Here is a 16195-nt window from a genome sequence, read left to right as displayed (position 1 = left end):
TTCATTTTCGCTTAGGACAGGTTTGGTAGGGTCGGTTTGGTGGAGTGTGAGCGTAATCGCTTTCTTCGACGGTACCATTTGGGGTCCTTGCGCTGCCTTTTGGTCGTATGAGGGTACTGCTGGTAAGTGGCTGGGGGTTGCCCTTTGCTCCTTTATTTCCCTCAATTCCTGCTCAAGTCTGTCGACTCTCTCGCGGTGGGATTTATCCATCACGGTGAGAGAGTTGGTTATCTCTTTAAGAGAGTTAGCCATCTCTTTGAGGGTATTATCATTCCCTTGTTCCCTCTTTTCAACAATTTGGGTCACCGATTTGTTGATTTGCTCAATGAGCGGGAATATATCAAAACTACGCGTTCCGTAACTTTCATTATCGGTTCTGCGCCTCTTATTTAAATTAGTATTGAGTCTTTGACTCTGTCTCCTCCCGTGTTGCGACGCGTCGAGATTTCCTCGCGCGTCAGCAGCACCGAAATCGAACGATATATCGTTTAAAAAGGTGCTCACCTGTGAATTCGGCGCTTGCGGATTCATTGGGAGGGTTTTTATGCCCCTCCGGCAAATCTGCCGATTTTCGATGATGATCGTCCATCCCTCTTCTCCATTATTATCATCGGAATTTTCGGACCGAAGCTTGATGTTAGGCCTACACTTCCTTACATAATTGTGCATTGATATAGGCAGGATGGCCGAGCGGTCTAAGGCGCTAGACTAAGGATCTAGTCCGAAAGGGCGTGGGTTCGAATCCCACTCCTGTCACATCTTTTGCTGCTTGTGAGCAGCAACTATTTTGTACACCCATATTTTTCTATTCTATAAAATCATTGTAAGTCCTTAGATTAAGGACAGATAACATATTGATGATTATGGAGAAAAAAATGAGTCGATGGTAGACTTTACAAATTTCTTTTACATATATGATTTAACAGCTTTCATTTTCATGTCTATATGTTTAGGTTAGTTTATCGATCGACTTTATGTGTAGTCTACATAGCAGTTTAGATTGTACCGATGACGACTTCGATGTCTACGCTGAAGTGTGAGAATGTTTTATAAATATCAACATATAATAGACTATGAGGATCACTTTAAAAGTCATTTTATGTCAGATACACTCCGACAATATACATATAGAACAATGTATTGTTTGTTGAAAATGTTAATACTTGATTATCTGAGTAAAAATTATCCCTTGTAAACATGTAAGCACGTATTAATACTTTACAAAATAGCTTACTCATTTGGTATAATTACAATCATCATAGCATCCCATGGTAGTTACATTTGATACGACTTCCACTGCTAACCTAACCAAACAAACTAAAAGCTGAAGCTAAGTAAAATAATTTTCGGATTTGATGAACATGAGCCTCTTTACTCTCGTTATTGACTCGATAATGTGGGATTTTCTACACAACAGATTTGACCTTATACATGACGCTACGACCCCGTTATTTCATATATGTTAATGGGTTCTCTACTTTTCATTGATCTAGTGTTATCAAGTAGGTAGATATGATATATTATTACGATGCTCTTGTTCTCTGTTGTCAAAAATTCGTCGTTGTCACTATTTCTGTTGTTCTTGTCAGTTGTTCGATAACTAGAGAAATAATAAATAAAACATCAGAGTAAGCAACATGCAGAAAGATCAATTTGCAATTTGATCTACACTTCCCAAATAGGCGCAGACTAGAATCTGTAAAGCGATAAAAACGGCGCTTAAACAGAATAATAAATGTGATACAGTTTCTTGCATTTCGTTATGTGTATTTGTGTATCCAAAAGTCTTGTTCAGCTCCCCACAATTAATCACCTAAATGTGTACTGAAAATTAATTAAAAGTATGAAAGGTATTTTTACGATTGCTGTGCCACATTAGCACCTACGAAATGATTGATTCCGTATGTTCAATGTCTGTATTTGTATTCCGACAACAGTTACCTGACTGAAAGTCTCGTCTGACGATAACGAAATAGAGGTATATATTGTTTAGACGATACAAAGTTTGGCTACGTTTACCAATACCCCTTATATTATACAACTCTGTATGGGATGTTGAATTCGATGCAGGCGTTAGTTAACAAATGTCATAATATGTTTCGGAGATTTCGTTTCCTTAATTCTTCTCGGTTAGGCCGAACTAGAGGAATATCTTGCGTGTATGATCAGTTGTGGTTTTTAAAGCTCACAAAGGGCTTGTAGAACTTGAATGCTGCTGAGCACTGGTCCTAATACAAACTGAACGTCAGCCTTGGTTGAATTCCTCTTTAGTGCCATTCTACCATTATTCTCACCCCCAAACAAACAATACATGTAAAAATCTTATCATACGCCAAAGCCAACCTTTGTATAAATTAATTAGTTTGAAGAGGACCGTCTGTAGTTAAATGCAAGACACCTTGTCATCATGGCAGTCTGCTGATAATCCTGGCCCTTTCACAGTTGTTGGACTCCTGCCGACACTTTCGAGGTGTCGGTCCTGAAGTCTAAAGGTTTGAGATTACTGCTCTCAAATAGGTCTCATAGCATTCAGTATCTACGCCTCTGGTCCGAGGAAGCACCTTTCAATGTGAAGTCAGCTGTGGTCCCTAGCTTTTTCGTAACGAAAATTTTTATGCTTGATGTAAAATTGCATAAATGTTGATAGGCCTACATAAACCAATGTTAATCAGAGCAAATCTTAGTGGCATTGAATAAAATGGCAACACAGTCCGACGCAGCTAAATGTAGTCTGTAAGTCAATTTCGAATATTTTACCTCATAGACAATATCTTTCCCTCCCAATATTTTCCTTCACCTCTCACCTCTTACCCTCTTACGCTTCTCAAATTTGATCTACTACAGTGACCAATACGTCTCATAATATATTACGCGTAAAACAACAGCCAATTTTTAATATCTACATATAAATATCTCTGTACCGCCTAATTTGTCTTCCCGGTCTAAGACATTAGGTATTTCTGGTTCACAAGTTATTAGCTCTAAACACGTTAGTCCGCACTGGTTTATCAGTTAGTCGACTAACTCAATATGATCGTTTTGGACTATAAAAACTATCGCATATGGGAAAAGCAACTTTTTTACTTCGCTCATACCTACAAATACCGCAGCATCCTTGACGGAGATGTCGATGAGAGCAACCCTGCCTCCCTCGAAGAATGGGATAACCCAAATTATACTGACGTAAGGAATCTTCCTAATGAAGAGGAGATAAACTATTTCGAGTTCTCAGTCCTTCCTAAATCTTGCGTTACCGAACCTGAGAAAGAGCTCATGGAACGTCGATTGAAATCCAATCTCAGCGACAAGCAACTATCTGAATACTATCGTCGTTTCCTTATACTTTCTGAACACCTTCGTGATTCAATTCCGGAAGATTTACAAGTCGACATTCTTCACTTAAACAAACCACATGAAATCTTCAAATATATCGCATCCAGATACCAGGAGGATGACTCACTCATTTCTCACTCCCATGAATCCATTCCAAAAGACTTACAGGCTGAAGATTTTCACATACACAAACCACATGAAATTTCCAACCATACCACCTTTAAATACGAAAACATTGACCATGTCGCCGTGAACCACAATTTACGCTATCTCATGGGCATGAAATTCACATATGGCACCGACCTCACCAAATTTTTTGCTGAGATGAAAGGAATATGGGCGAAGATTCGTGACCCCGAACCCTACCGTCTCATGCCAGTTGACATATTGAGATGTACTGTTCTTCTCGCGATGCCCAAAGAAATGTCCGACTCGGTCGAAATTGCTCAGCATCTATGCAGTGAGACGAACTCACCACAAAATTTAATGGACGAACTTATCAGGCTTTACAACACTTATCACAAAGATGCTCGCAATTCTCAGTCCTCTACTTCTTCCTCTGACTTCCAATCTTCTGCCAAATGCAACTTCTGTCTCCTTCGCGGTGTGAAAAAGGTCAACCACTCCTCCGATGCCTGTCGCTCTAGTCGAGCTCTTCAAGATCTTCTCGATCCTGATACTAACTCTCCAGAAATCCCTGAAGCTCTTAATCATACTACTGGTACGTCTCATGATCCCGAGTCTGCAATCTTCTCTACAGGTGTCTCTTTACACATCACTGGCCGTCGCGACCTATTTGTGGATTTCATCACCATTCCTCCCAAAAGCATTCGGGGTATCAATGGCTCAATAATCCAGGCTACTGGTATCGGTAAGGTAAGGTTCCAATATGCAGTAGGCAAATCTATTAAAACAATGGAACTCAACGACGCGTACTTCGTGAAAGACTCTCTTAACACTCTCATTTCTGTCAGTAGTTTTAGTCGTAATAAGCTCTCTGTTTTATTTGCTCCTAATTTGAATTTCGGCCTTCTCCTCAATGCCAAACTTCATCCACTTTTCAAAATACCTGTTACAGATGGTCTTTTTAAGATTAAGATTTGTCACTTACATAAGTTGGTTCCTTAGAGGTGAATAGACTCTATAGATTATTGTTCTTAGTATATAATATTTCTTTATATACTTTACAATGTTTCATTATCCTTTGTTACTTCCATTCTTTCCATGTATTTTTCGATCGATTGACTGTACCTCATCATTAGTTGAGTCTATGCTCAGCCCCAGTATCTGGATCCTAACAACATACACAAGATGCAGCTTATCCACTCGCCCTAGCGCCACGGACGTTAGTGTCAACACATGTCATTCTCGCTATGACCACCTCAAGGCAAAGGAAGGCACCTCCAGCCTCATCCCTACTACTGAGACAGCGGAGACATCTGCCCAGCAGCTTCCTGCCTCAAAGTAGCCCTTCGATGAGGCTCATGCTCCGCGACGTTCGGAGGAGATCCCCTTGACGAAGATTCGATAATGGCAGGTTGTGGTTTCGATAAATCCACTTTTACCACTTCATATACTTAGCAGCATACTGAGAACCATCATTTTGTTTCTTCTGTTTCTTAGTCCTCTATTGCTGCTACCTAACATGGTTCTAGTGAGCATGTGTCTTCTACGTATAAATATTACTGTCCAAGGTACTGCCATCTTGACCACGTATCCTGTTATTTGAGTAAATCAATTACTTTTATATATTTCGAAAATTTTTACGATGAAAATTTTCCGCATTGATTGGAATTTGCATACTTATCTGTAGGCATACAAGAACTAGAATCGCGGCTCGATGGTCTAGGGGTATGATTCTCGCTTTGGGTTACCAGCTTGCGAGAGGTCCAGGGTTCAAATCCCTGTCGAGCCCATTATATTTTTTCCATATGATTTTTTTGGGGGGATTTAACAGAACCAACACTTTTTTATGCGAGTAAGTAAAGTATAAGTAAAGCGTTAGTTATCATTTAATGAGCAGTAACGCACGTAAACGTTTACAGAAGTAACGAAATTTATGCCAATACTCCTTCAAAGTATATCTTTATATCACATCATGTAGATCTGAATGTGTTACATTGACAATAAATACCTATTTCGCGTGAGTGGTACGGATTTATTCTTAGTTATACTTGAAAATGTGTATATTAGTAGTAGTTGCGATACATAGAAGACTCTCTGTTGAAAATTCATCTTATACGTATGTTATCTATTTGCAGTGATTGTATCCTCTCCATAGTACCTCATCCTCATCGGCACATTCTGGAGTTGTGCGTTGTTTAAGCTAAGCAAGGAGTATCTAGGTCTTAAAGGTAGAAGAGAAGATATAGGACGAATTACAGACAAATTTGAAACTATATGCTATCAAATACATATGGTTATCTCTTTCTACTTAATTCATATCAATGTGTTAGACAACACAACAATGACGTGACTGCCCGTATCCCCAATACATAAATCAATAATAATGGATAAATCGTAACTAGAGTTGCTTTCTGTGATAAAAATATACGATTTCCTTAACAGCTTCATACAAGCTCATATATGTAGTAGGTTTTCATCCTAGGGATAATAGAACGAGCAGAAGAAAGAAACGATGACAACTGGGACCAAAACTATTCTTACACTCTTAGCTTCTCTAATTGTCTACTATACACTTGTTTAATTCTCAGTTGATTGGAATATTGGTATGAATTTGAAGTTAACGATGCATAATTAGATTCGTGCAATACCACTATCAAGCTTTTGGGATGTAAAGATTACCATATTGATGGCAATTAGCGTTTATTATAAAATACATACATGAAGTAGTCATCAAAACACTACTTTGGTGACAATGGTGCGTGTCTTTATATTGTAGTACTGCAACAGCAGATGGTTGTATTCAGTGGTGACCCTTTTTTGGCGATTAATACTGTTACAAGGCTCAAAACAACATTCTATTATACCTGGCTGCCCCCAAATAGTGAAACCATCAGTTGCCTAGCATTTTTGGTTGTTTCAAGAATAACAAAACAGAAGAGTCAAGAGATTGCGAGAGTAACATTGCCGTTGTATACGTCCAGAAACCTCCACAGCTTTTACAATCATCATGCTACGGGGCCATCGCGTTAGCACATCATTTTGGGCGACAGAAGAGATTGAGGAAAGAACTTGACCACAAATCATCACCAGAGAAAATCGATAAAATATTATCTTATCATCAAGACAGCTAAATTCAGATGAATACTTTTCGACAATAAATGGCATATAACATCTTTACTGAAGTACCTTCTAACTCCTTCAATCTTGCACTAGTGCGTAAAGAATTCATATTTTGAGACATATCACTGACTTTACTAGATACGCGTAAGTTCAATGAGGACGCCGTCAACCTCTAGTTAGCTCAGGAAGCGTCTTGCAAATACTTATGGTCCGCAGAATATAGGATGTACTGTAGTTGATAGACAGTCTGTTTTCGCGCATATTACGATATTGCAATTCTCACAGTGAGCGGAACAATGGCGTGTATTAGTTATTGCGCCCTCTTAATGCTTCTCACGTTCTCTTTTGCACATTTGCAATATTGGTAAACATCTCATCTATTAAGAAAACGTATTATGTATCGTATCATTATGCACTACATTCATCCCCACTATACGGTGTCAGTGTGTACTGCTAATATCTACTACCAAACTCACCTTATCCTCGTGTTCAATATCAGGGCTACAATCAATCCATATAATCCCAATACCTGTAATGTCGTTAGAATTTTGTTACTGATGTATAAACCACCCCTACTTCTGCAAAAATCAAGGTGAGAAGCATTCCAACGAATCTGTATTTTGTAAGGCAGGTCTACTCCGTTTGATTCAACATACACTCTGCTTTGATAGACATATGCTCTAACGAAGGCATCACCAGCCTTTCCAATCGCCAAACCAGCGGCCAAACCTGAACCACCACATGCTAATCCAGCCGCAAGGTGTGTACAACCAGCGAAGAGCGAGTATGGTTCGCTCGGACTGAGACTACCGGCAATAAGAACCTTATAAGTTATCAGAAAGTGTGGCTTCCTCGAATTGTTGACATACTGATACAACCAGACCGTATCTTGATAAAGGAATGAGTTGGGTGATAATAATGACAATATACTCACACGGCTAGGATACCACTCATAATAATTGGTATAAGAGACTAAGGAGTTAGCTGATTAATTGTCCATACGCAGATACTCACTTTCATAACTAATTCAGGTTTAAATGTAGCCAAACCAGAGATACCGACGCCTGATTTAGCTGTGCCGTATGCAGCACCGATTGCTAAAATTGTCAATTGTTGGTATCTAATTGAGAGTATACGCACTCGATAAGATCATAGCTGATGCTACACCACCCTGAGCGTATGATTAGATACTGATATCCTATAGCAAACTAGAGGACATACGAAACCCAGAAAGTGTGCGAAAACTGGACATTGGTCTGACATTTTGATGGTGGAAGAATGAAGATAAGATAGTTGTAGAGAAACAGCGATGAGATTGCCATATAGAAATTCAGATTTCTATAAGAATGGACTGCCATATTCAAAGTGAGTCTGTCTATTTCTATAAGGAAGCACTCATTTACCTTATAAGCTCGTTTAAAGCACATACTGGCTGTGTCAACGCAGTGACGTTCTCAAAGACAAACGGTAACAGGTGAAGTCCTTATTCTTTATTATCATACTCTAACAATTTACTAGGTATATCTTCAGCTTCCACTAGATACCCCTTCTCACATCCTAATCTCAGAATTATGGCGTCAGGCGGAGATTGCACTACGGTCTATCTTTGGGATCTTTTCCGGGATTTTGACGGTGCTACACCAATACATGCATTTAGTGGACCTACCGTTAGTCTTTCTCTTTCAAAGGACGAGACTGACATCTAAAACAGAAAAATATCTTCACTTTGGAGTTCAATTGCCAGGATGACACGCTTTACTGGTATGTGTATAAACTTAACATAGTCATGTCCTCATTGGTACCTAAAGTGGAAGTAACGATGCAGTTATCTACAAGTACGATCTACAAAGTCAAACGAAGGATGTTTTCGGGATGAAAAGTCCTGTATATAAAGACAAGCTAGAAGATCTACCAACTTCACCCCCAGACGTTAGACAAACGAGTCATGCTTCGTCAATATCGCAAATATCAGCACATCCGATACACTCCTCTTTGATCCTAAGCGCGTCGTCAGACGATGAACTGCATATCACAGACGAACGCGTTAGCAATTACGACAATGTTGGTCATTTTCACACCACAGCTGAATGGAGGGATGTCAAATGGCATCCTGTCTCTGAACATTTGTTCGGATGTTGCGATAGTCGCGGCGGTGTCTACTTGAATGACATCAGGAAAGGGTTTACGGGATACAACATCACTAGTGGATCGTTCTCCGAATCTGTTGATCCATTCGTGGATGACATGTCAGTGATGCAGGTATGTCCTCTTATATATCTTGTTCATATTTCTGAAATAGCAAAAAAGTATAACGCCCAATTAACAAACACACATGCGTCTAAACGAGTAAAGCTGGACTCTTCTTCTATTTCATTCAATAACACAGGTGATCTATTTGGCGTTATTTACCAGCACTCCTTTCCAACTATTTACTCACTTAACAAATCCGATCCTCTTGCTGTATTGACAGGAGATTACTTGCCCTATGGTGCAAGAGTATCACCAGGTGAACGTACTTATAGCACGTCGTGCACAACCAAGGTAGGTGATTATCCTTTTCTATGATAACAACTAATAGAATCACCCAAGCACTGTTCATTTGAGGGTGACTACTTTGCTACCGGCTCAGATGATTTCAGAGGCTACGTTTGGAAGATACCTCCAATATCCAGATTATTGGAAGGACGCAGAGAGGTTTCTAACGAAAGCTTACTTGAAGGCTTCGAGAATGGTTCTTTTGGTCAGTATCGTTCGGGTGAGTGGATCATCGATTCTTGCTAATCATATTATTTAACAACGTATCTAGTATTCTCTAAATCGAAAGACGAAGATGTATGTATACCGACTATAGTCAACCGACCAGCCTTTAGACTAGAAGGTCATGCAAGTATAGTGAATTCAGCAATGATCCATCCTACATTACCATTGGTAGCAACATCAGGTGTAGAGAAGATAATAAAAATGCACACACCTACGCCGTTCACAAACAATCTAGAAGCGAAAGAAACTCCAAAGAGCAGAAAAATGGGCAACGAAACGCGGAGCTCAAGAAGAGATTTCTTGATGGCTTTACTTACGTCACCATACGAGAATGAGGAGGGTACTGTAGAAGAAGACCCACTCACTTTAAACTTTTTCGATAGTTTACTTAGAAGAGATCAGGAAGTCGACATTTGGAATGAGCCAGATAGCAATGATGAGGAGGATGAAGAGGTCGATGAACACGATGATATAGATGAAGATGACGTCGCTGATGTGATGATGAGATTTGCGAGAGACAACAGCTTTGGTGATGGGCATGAAGATGAAACTGACGATGACGACAGTGATGGACCGATCGTCATTACTAATAATGAGGATGAGATTAGCTCAGACGGATCTGAGGAATCGATTGATATTGACGAAGCATATCCTGTTTAAAGAGACATCGAGTTAATGACTAGCATGGCATAAATAGATTTCTTGTATTATATATAACTCAAATGTACAAATCATTCCATCCAACCAAGACCTACTTCCAGTTGCTTGTTGAATATTGGTGATAGTTCCTCGTCTAGCATTTGATTTAATGAGGAACCATCCCTTACGTCTAACCAGGTGTTTAGTTTAATGTCATACTCGTATCTACGTGGGCCACTGAGTGGGTTATTAGATGAAATTAATAGGGAGTATACACCCACCTGAATGGAGAAGACACCCATATCTGTCTTGTTGGTGGTTGTTTGTTGATTACGTATGTACCGTACTTATCAAGCGATAAGGTTAGGACGCCTGACTGTCGTGTGATAGTGAGACTATTGTTAATCAGTAACGAATCACTCACGCTGTAATCAACTTCTGATGTCTCTGCTACATCGAAAGCACCCTCTTCGAGCTCAGACTCGAGTGCTTCTGTGAGAGAATCGAAAACTTTATCGCTGAGTTTGTGGAAGGTGTGCATGTCCATATTATCGACGGCGTTGCTGCTTCTGTGCAAAAGTCAGTTCATCTTCTACGCTATCAAAGTAATTTGTTACGTTGATGTCTGTTGAGCGTATGATCTCAAATCTGTTGGTTTGTAAATGCTTTTATTTGGTATAGATGCTCTAGTTGCTCTTGTAGATAATCCCAGTAATAATCTCCTCGTAAACATGATGATCGTATTTAAATGAAGAGATACTTAATATCAGCTAATAGTTATAGATATTCTCTAAAATAATCTGAAATATATCACTTGAATAACAAACATCATCATCTCTGAAAGATAGTATGGAGATACACGACGACGATCCACCCAGACAGGAATATTTCGATGATAACCTCAGTGGAACGAACGTGAGTGTATATTATATTGTATATATCATACTAATATCATACTAGCCATCTGTTACTAACATTCCTACAAAATCTGATTTAAATTTGAAGAGTAACGTAAATAGCACAAATAATGCAGAATTACCATCTAGAATTGATCCAACTTCGTTACCTTATCCATCAGATTACACAGATGAAGTTACAGAAGGTGCACCCCCAGGTGTAGCAGGCAGCTTAATCAATGAAGACTTCTTCAGCTCTAAAATGGGTACAGCCAAGCCAAAGAAGGAAGATAACAAACCAGATCCAAACAAAGTGGGTGTTTTCTCACCTTATCAAAATACCTCCTAACAATAAATCTAGTTACAAGTTAGTAGCAAAGAAATTAACCAACAGTTCAAACAAGGCGTACATGTTGATAGCTACAAAGATGAGACAAAAAAGACAGCAAGAGCTGGTGACGCCGGTAGTAGCTGGAGAATGATGAAATTGAAGAGATGTTACGAACACGCAGAGGAGGAGGGCAAACACGTCGATGAACTCGGTGTAGACCGCTTTGGATCAATTGATGCCTGGAGAGATGCTCAAGAGGAGCGAAGGATATTAGATGAGAGAGATTCTAAGCGTTTCAATAGACGTGAAAGTGGTGGCAGCTCATATAGAGGTTCACCAAGACCAAACAACTCCCCTAGGAATATGTATACCTCACCAGCGACTAGTGATTATGGAAGTAGTCGACCATCATCAAGAGCGTCATTTAAACGTCCTTCAGATACACGCACTCCTACACGTTCCACTCAGCCACCCAAACAAGCTGATAGGATTAACGATTTGAAAGGCGAATCTAAACCATCTACGCCAACAGTACCAAAAGTATTTACACCAACATCATCAAAACCATCAGTTGGTAGACCGAAATCACCTGATTCACTTAATAAATTACAAGCACAAATAATGAAAGCTCGTCTAATGAATAAACCAAATCTTAAAGATTTAGAAAAAGAATATGAGATTGAAATGGAAAAATCAAAACAATTCATCCAAACTGGGGGTGATGTTGGACATGGATTAATGAATGTTGATTTACGTGATAAAACTGGTTTAGAACCAGTAGAAGATCGACAAAAGACTAAGATTGAAGTGTTACCCACTTTAGATGGACATGGTAGATTATACGATGTTGGTCAGGGTAGGAAAGATGAATCTCTCCCAACAGGAAATAAAAGAAAGAAGATCAAGAATCAAGAATCAATAGATGAACGTACGGGTGAAATTACGAGATATAATATAGATGACGATGATCAATCATTGGCAGAATTAGTAAGACAGGAGAGATTCGCCGGTGGATCAGCAGATCAGAAGAACTATGATGCAGAATTCGCAAACGCAATAACTACTGATCATTTATACGAACATGGCGATACGGATCAGGTTGACGACAATGCAGCAAAGTATGCGAGAAAGAAGATGAAATCTGATAGCCAAAAGCGTCAATTTGCTATCGGAGATTTTAAGAGGACGAAGAGAGTTTTGGATAGTTGTAGATTTTGCTTTGGTGATGATGGTGATCTTCCTCCACGTTGCGGTACTATCATCTCAAGCGGCACGAGAGTTTATCTTGCATTGCCTGAGACTGAGCAATTAGTAAATGGTCATTGCATAATTGTTCCAATACAACACTGCCTCAGTACGCTCGAAGCTGATGACGATGTTTGGGAAGAAATCAGAGTGGGTGTCATTTGAGAGTTACGTTTCCAGACCTAATAGAAAACAGAACTACATGAAGTGCTTAATGCAAGCTTTCGCTAGTCAGAACCGTGGTGTGGTTTTCTACGAAACTGTAATGAGCGTCAAGGCGCAACTACACACAGTTATTGAAGCAGTACCAGTACCAGTTGATATATTTGAAGTCTTACCGGGATACTTCCATGAAAGTATATTAAGCATTGAATCTGAATGGACACAACATAAGAAGCTAATTGATTTCTCAGAGAGGGAATTTAGAAGAGCTTTGGTGCCAAATTTACCATACTTTGCTATCCTTTGGAACTACAAAGGGAATGCAGGATTTGGTCATGTAATTGAAGGTGTTGATAAGGCAAATGAGGAGGATGATTCCGAAGCTAAATACATGGATAATTCACAATCATTTCCAAAGTAAGTTGGTATTTCATATTTGAATAGTTTTTAGTTAATGATATTTTAGATATTTCGCTGCAGAAGTAATTGGTAATGTGTTAGAATTAGAACCACGTCTATGGCGTCGTCCAAAGAAGCTACATAAGCAAGATAAGGAGAAAATGGTTGAAAAATTCAAGAAATTTTATTTAGAATTTGATTGGACGAAGTTATTGTAAATTAATATTTATAGCGAATTACGCCGTTATTCTTTTAAACTTGCAATCATGTTCTCTAGAGTAAGAATTGGTACACAAATCAGCAGATCAGTTAGAAGATACGCATCTGCATCTTCTGGACGCGTACAAAAGCCTTTACCTGTATTCAACAAGGAAAGTGATAAAGTTTGGATGGCAGCATCAGCATTGGTTACCATTGGTGGTGCAATCTACTTGACCTCACCAGGAAGTGAAGAGCACGGACATGGTCACGCTGTTGAACACGCCTCTGAGAAGGTTAGTAGTGCCCTTCTATGATCTTTCTATCAACTTATAGAAATTAGGCAGAAGAAACCAAGGAAGAAGTCAAGGAGGAATCCAGTGAAGCTAAGGAGGCTACTGAAGAAAAGGCAGAGGACGTAAAGGAAGCTGCCGAAGAGAAGGTCGATGACGCATCCGAAAAAGCCTCAGAAAAGAAGGAGGAAGTCACAGAAAAGGCAGAAGAGAAGGTAGACGATGCTAAGGAAAGCGTAAAGGAGACCTCAGAAGGTGCAGCTGAAAAGGCAGAGGAGAAAACCTCAGAAGTCGCTCAAAAGGCAGAAGACAAGTCTGAAGACGTAAAGGAGAACGTCAAGGAGGGCGCAGAAACAGCCAAAGAGAACGTCAAGGAAGGCGCAGAGGAAGCAAAAGAAAAAGTAGAGGAAAAGAAGGAAGAAGTCAAAGAGAAGACAGAATCTGAGTAAATGCGCCTAGATTCAGATGAAATAGAATAAAATGATTTGAACTGTAGTACTTTTAGTACAACTCAGTACATTTTTACATTTATAATTGATCTTCGCTTATCTATCGCTTCATTATTGACGATGAGCTACTTGCGTATAAAAAGAAAGCGCAACCAAGAGCCATTGGATGCTTTATGTGAGTTATCTGCTAGAGTACAGCGATAAATAGCTTACCAACCACTTGAAGTAATAGAAGAGAATGAATCGGAAGGCAAGAAGCCACAACCGCGTAAAAAGAGACAGAGACAAGGTATGCTCAGTATCAATGTATGCCTATATATACAAACCACTGACATACTACACAGGTTTATTCAGATTAGCTGAAACCGTAGAACAATCAACTTTCACGTCCACAGAAACGAAAGAAGAACTTCAAGCGAGACTGAAGAGGAAAGCAGAAGATGACTTGGAAGAAGATGCGGAACGGCGGCATAAACAGTCGCTTGGACGTCAAATTAGACCGAAACCGACGACGTCTAGACGATATCATGTCGTTACGGAGGATGATGATAAGAAAGATGTCTTCATCGATGTTGAACAATCAAAGAATGAGAGTGTTAACCGTTCAGATAAAAAGGATGCGTCATTCGATCCATATGATGAAGATAGTGAACAAATGCGCGAATTTAGGAAACTTGTGGAGGATTACTTAAAAAGTGTGTAATCATTACTATTCGAACCTCCTCAAACTAACGCATTAACTTAAGTGCAGGAAACTGTCACACCAGAAAGTCCAACTCCGGAGACAGACAAAGACGATGATTATGTCTTTGATGTTTATTACAGGGACAAGGCTGATCTGAGGAATAACACACAGATAATGTCAAATATTGGTTTATTGTTGGTTATTCTTTCAAACTATTAGCTATTTTAACAAACTTTAGGACTGGGTTTTATGACGAATTCGGGCTCAACTTTGACCAAGATTATTCGAGCGATAGCACAGATATACAAGATGAAGCTGACGAGGATAGCAATGGTGCGTTGTCTTTCTTCATAATCACAAGCTGACAATCCGATAGAAGAAGATTACTACACTAACGACTATCCAGATGAAGAAGTTGGTAGCGAGGAAGAAGAATACCCAGAGGAATTCGTGGATGATAGTGATTAACACATTTACTCATATTTACTAATGGATTCATGCAATTCTTACATATAAACGTGAATTATTAAAATCATTCGTTAGAAATTCTTTACTTGCGGTTAGAGTTGATGATTTGAACGAATTCAGGCTTGATTGAGGCACCACCGACGAGGAAACCATCAATGTCAGGTTGCTTGGACAAATCACCACAGTTGGTATGTGAAACTGAACCACCGTAGATAACTCTAATAGTGTCAGCGGCGTCTTGGCCGAGGTTTGACTTCAACCATTGACGAATATCAGCGTGTGCTTCTTGTGCAATTTCTGGTGTTGCAACCTTACCAGTACCGATAGCCCAGACAGGTTCATATGCAATAACGATCTTTGACCAGTCATTGCCAATATCCTTCTTGAGGCTGTTCAATTGGTGTTCGACGACTTCCTTAGTCTTACCAGACTCTCTCTCGTCGAGCTTCTCACCAATACAGAAGATGACGTTAACACCTTCATTCAATGCACCTTGGGTTCTGTGAGCGACGTCATCGTCATTTTCCTTGAAGATGTGTCTACGCTCAGAGTGACCGGTGAGTGTCCACTTTACGTCAAAGTCCTTTAATTGGGTTGGTGCAATTTCACCAGTGAAAGCACCAGTGTTCTTTCCGTATACGTTTTGTGCAGAGACAGCGATATCTGGGTTCAATCTGTTCTTAGCTTCTGAAAGGTAGATTGCAGGTACAGCCAAGACCTTCTCAGTGTTCTTATCTAAATCTGCCTTGTTGAGAGTCTCAATGACTTCATTGAGATTTTTGAGTGTAACTTGCATTTTAGTGTTGCGTGAATAAAGAGTTAGTTAAAAAATCTAGCTAAATAACTGAATACTTATCTCCTACAAAGAAAGTTCTAGTCATTTTTTATTTTATTTGCTCTTCGTTGTTATTAAACAAGTTCTAAATGCACGTTACCTTAAAAATACCTGGCGGGAACTCCGATGACGTGTATTTTATGACTTTAACTCTTTAAAAGAGTTAATTAAAATTATATTTTAATATATTCATTTCATTATACCTTTCACTTCCGTTTGTCTTCTCCAAAATTTGTATATCATCACATCTTGACTC

General features: G+C 39.4%; 9 protein-coding genes and 2 non-coding genes across 11 annotated transcripts; 7 read left to right on the top strand and 4 right to left on the bottom strand.

The window, feature by feature from the left end:
- Nucleotides 1-18: 18 nt before the first annotated feature.
- Nucleotides 19-531, bottom strand: WALSEDRAFT_70706 (hypothetical protein; the record flags this gene model as incomplete). The annotated part of the gene is made up of 1 exon (XM_006960582.1): nt 19-531. A coding segment is annotated over one exon (513 nt), but the record flags the coding sequence as incomplete, so codon positions are not given.
- A 145-nt stretch (nt 532-676) lies between these two features.
- Nucleotides 677-756, top strand: WALSEDRAFT_t96. The gene has a single exon. It is a non-coding gene; the product is annotated as a tRNA-Leu (tRNA).
- A 2105-nt stretch (nt 757-2861) lies between these two features.
- On the top strand, nt 2862-4461 carry WALSEDRAFT_70705 (hypothetical protein; the record flags this gene model as incomplete). Its single annotated transcript, XM_006960581.1, has 1 exon — nt 2862-4461. The coding sequence occupies exon 1, from the start codon at nt 3031-3033 to the stop codon at nt 4459-4461; it is 1431 nt and encodes a 476-aa protein (XP_006960643.1). The 5' UTR covers nt 2862-3030.
- Nucleotides 4462-5167: 706 nt separating this feature from the next.
- On the top strand, nt 5168-5248 carry WALSEDRAFT_t97. Its single transcript has one exon. It is a non-coding gene; the product is annotated as a tRNA-Pro (tRNA).
- Nucleotides 5249-6797: 1549 nt separating this feature from the next.
- On the bottom strand, nt 6798-7842 carry WALSEDRAFT_58813 (V-type ATPase; the record flags this gene model as incomplete). The annotated part of the gene is made up of 9 exons (XM_006960580.1): nt 6798-7009; nt 7056-7108; nt 7156-7192; nt 7236-7402; nt 7449-7467; nt 7514-7551; nt 7594-7676; nt 7720-7750; nt 7801-7842. The coding sequence occupies 9 exons, from the start codon at nt 7840-7842 to the stop codon at nt 6988-6990; spliced, it is 492 nt and encodes a 163-aa protein (XP_006960642.1). The 3' UTR covers nt 6798-6987.
- A 46-nt stretch (nt 7843-7888) lies between these two features.
- On the top strand, nt 7889-10817 carry WALSEDRAFT_34133 (WD40 repeat-like protein; the record flags this gene model as incomplete). Its single annotated transcript, XM_006960579.1, has 11 exons — nt 7889-7944; nt 7991-8053; nt 8147-8246; nt 8291-8340; nt 8388-8838; nt 8887-9120; nt 9169-9334; nt 9386-10215; nt 10260-10354; nt 10403-10547; nt 10596-10817. The coding sequence occupies 8 exons, from the start codon at nt 7889-7891 to the stop codon at nt 9997-9999; spliced, it is 1734 nt and encodes a 577-aa protein (XP_006960641.1). The 3' UTR covers nt 10000-10215; nt 10260-10354; nt 10403-10547; nt 10596-10817.
- Nucleotides 7889-13258, top strand: WALSEDRAFT_61535 (hypothetical protein). Its single transcript, XM_006960577.1, has 15 exons — nt 7889-7944; nt 7991-8053; nt 8147-8246; nt 8291-8340; nt 8388-8838; nt 8887-9120; nt 9169-9334; nt 9386-10219; nt 10264-10354; nt 10403-10547; nt 10596-10893; nt 10939-11187; nt 11236-12600; nt 12647-13029; nt 13079-13258. The coding sequence occupies exons 11-15, from the start codon at nt 10828-10830 to the stop codon at nt 13227-13229; spliced, it is 2214 nt and encodes a 737-aa protein (XP_006960639.1). The 5' UTR covers nt 7889-7944; nt 7991-8053; nt 8147-8246; nt 8291-8340; nt 8388-8838; nt 8887-9120; nt 9169-9334; nt 9386-10219; nt 10264-10354; nt 10403-10547; nt 10596-10827; the 3' UTR covers nt 13230-13258.
- Nucleotides 9403-11098, bottom strand: WALSEDRAFT_49219 (Frataxin). Its single transcript, XM_006960578.1, has 4 exons — nt 10596-11098; nt 10403-10547; nt 10260-10354; nt 9403-10215 (listed from the first exon to the last, which is right to left on the bottom strand). The coding sequence occupies exons 1-4, from the start codon at nt 10709-10711 to the stop codon at nt 10071-10073; spliced, it is 501 nt and encodes a 166-aa protein (XP_006960640.1). The 5' UTR covers nt 10712-11098; the 3' UTR covers nt 9403-10070.
- A 7-nt stretch (nt 13259-13265) lies between the features above and the next one.
- On the top strand, nt 13266-14057 carry WALSEDRAFT_61534 (hypothetical protein). The gene is made up of 2 exons (XM_006960576.1): nt 13266-13505; nt 13553-14057. The coding sequence occupies exons 1-2, from the start codon at nt 13278-13280 to the stop codon at nt 13949-13951; spliced, it is 627 nt and encodes a 208-aa protein (XP_006960638.1). The 5' UTR covers nt 13266-13277; the 3' UTR covers nt 13952-14057.
- A 14-nt stretch (nt 14058-14071) lies between these two features.
- On the top strand, nt 14072-16004 carry WALSEDRAFT_58810 (hypothetical protein; the record flags this gene model as incomplete). The annotated part of the gene is made up of 7 exons (XM_006960574.1): nt 14072-14126; nt 14178-14240; nt 14296-14646; nt 14698-14830; nt 14875-14969; nt 15013-15911; nt 15961-16004. 6 exons carry the CDS (start codon nt 14072-14074, stop codon nt 15102-15104), a joined length of 789 nt encoding a protein of 262 aa, XP_006960636.1. The 3' UTR covers nt 15105-15911; nt 15961-16004.
- WALSEDRAFT_34131 (triosephosphate isomerase) lies at nt 15114-16000 on the bottom strand. The gene is made up of 2 exons (XM_006960575.1): nt 15961-16000; nt 15114-15911 (listed from the first exon to the last, which is right to left on the bottom strand). Exons 1-2 carry the CDS (start codon nt 15983-15985, stop codon nt 15187-15189), a joined length of 750 nt encoding a protein of 249 aa, XP_006960637.1. The 5' UTR covers nt 15986-16000; the 3' UTR covers nt 15114-15186.
- Nucleotides 16005-16195: the final 191 nt, after the last annotated feature.

This window comes from Wallemia mellicola, assembly GCF_000263375.1.
Source record: "Wallemia mellicola CBS 633.66 unplaced genomic scaffold WALSEscaffold_30, whole genome shotgun sequence".
Classification (NCBI taxonomy): Eukaryota; Fungi; Basidiomycota; class Wallemiomycetes; order Wallemiales; family Wallemiaceae; genus Wallemia; species Wallemia mellicola.
Note: the sequence above shows the minus strand (reverse complement) of the source record. Positions and strands in the feature narration are given on the sequence as shown.

Bases quoted from the DNA above. Each gene is read 5' to 3' on its own strand.
- WALSEDRAFT_49219 (XM_006960578.1), bottom strand. From the start codon at position 10,711: ATGTTTACGAGGAGATTATTACTGGGATTATCTACAAGAGCAACTAGA. The intron at 10,355-10,402 runs GTGAGTGATTCG...ATCACACGACAG, and splicing joins CATCAGAAGTTGATTACAGC to TCAGGCGTCCTAACCTTATC. The intron at 10,216-10,259 runs GTGGGTGTATAC...TAACCCACTCAG, and splicing joins TGGGTGTCTTCTCCATTCAG to TGGCCCACGTAGATACGAGT.
- WALSEDRAFT_61535 (XM_006960577.1), top strand. From the start codon at position 10,828: ATGGAGATACACGACGACGATCCACCCAGACAGGAATATTTCGATGAT. The intron at 11,188-11,235 runs GTGGGTGTTTTC...CAATAAATCTAG, and splicing joins ACAAACCAGATCCAAACAAA to TTACAAGTTAGTAGCAAAGA. The intron at 12,601-12,646 runs GTGGGTGTCATT...AATAGAAAACAG, and splicing joins ATGTTTGGGAAGAAATCAGA to AACTACATGAAGTGCTTAAT.
- WALSEDRAFT_61534 (XM_006960576.1), top strand. From the start codon at position 13,278: ATGTTCTCTAGAGTAAGAATTGGTACACAAATCAGCAGATCAGTTAGA. The intron at 13,506-13,552 runs GTTAGTAGTGCC...TATAGAAATTAG, and splicing joins TTGAACACGCCTCTGAGAAG to GCAGAAGAAACCAAGGAAGA.
- WALSEDRAFT_34131 (XM_006960575.1), bottom strand. From the start codon at position 15,985: ATGACTAGAACTTTCTTTGTAGGAG. The intron at 15,912-15,960 runs ATAAGTATTCAG...CTCTTTATTCAC, and splicing joins TAGAACTTTCTTTGTAGGAG to GCAACACTAAAATGCAAGTT.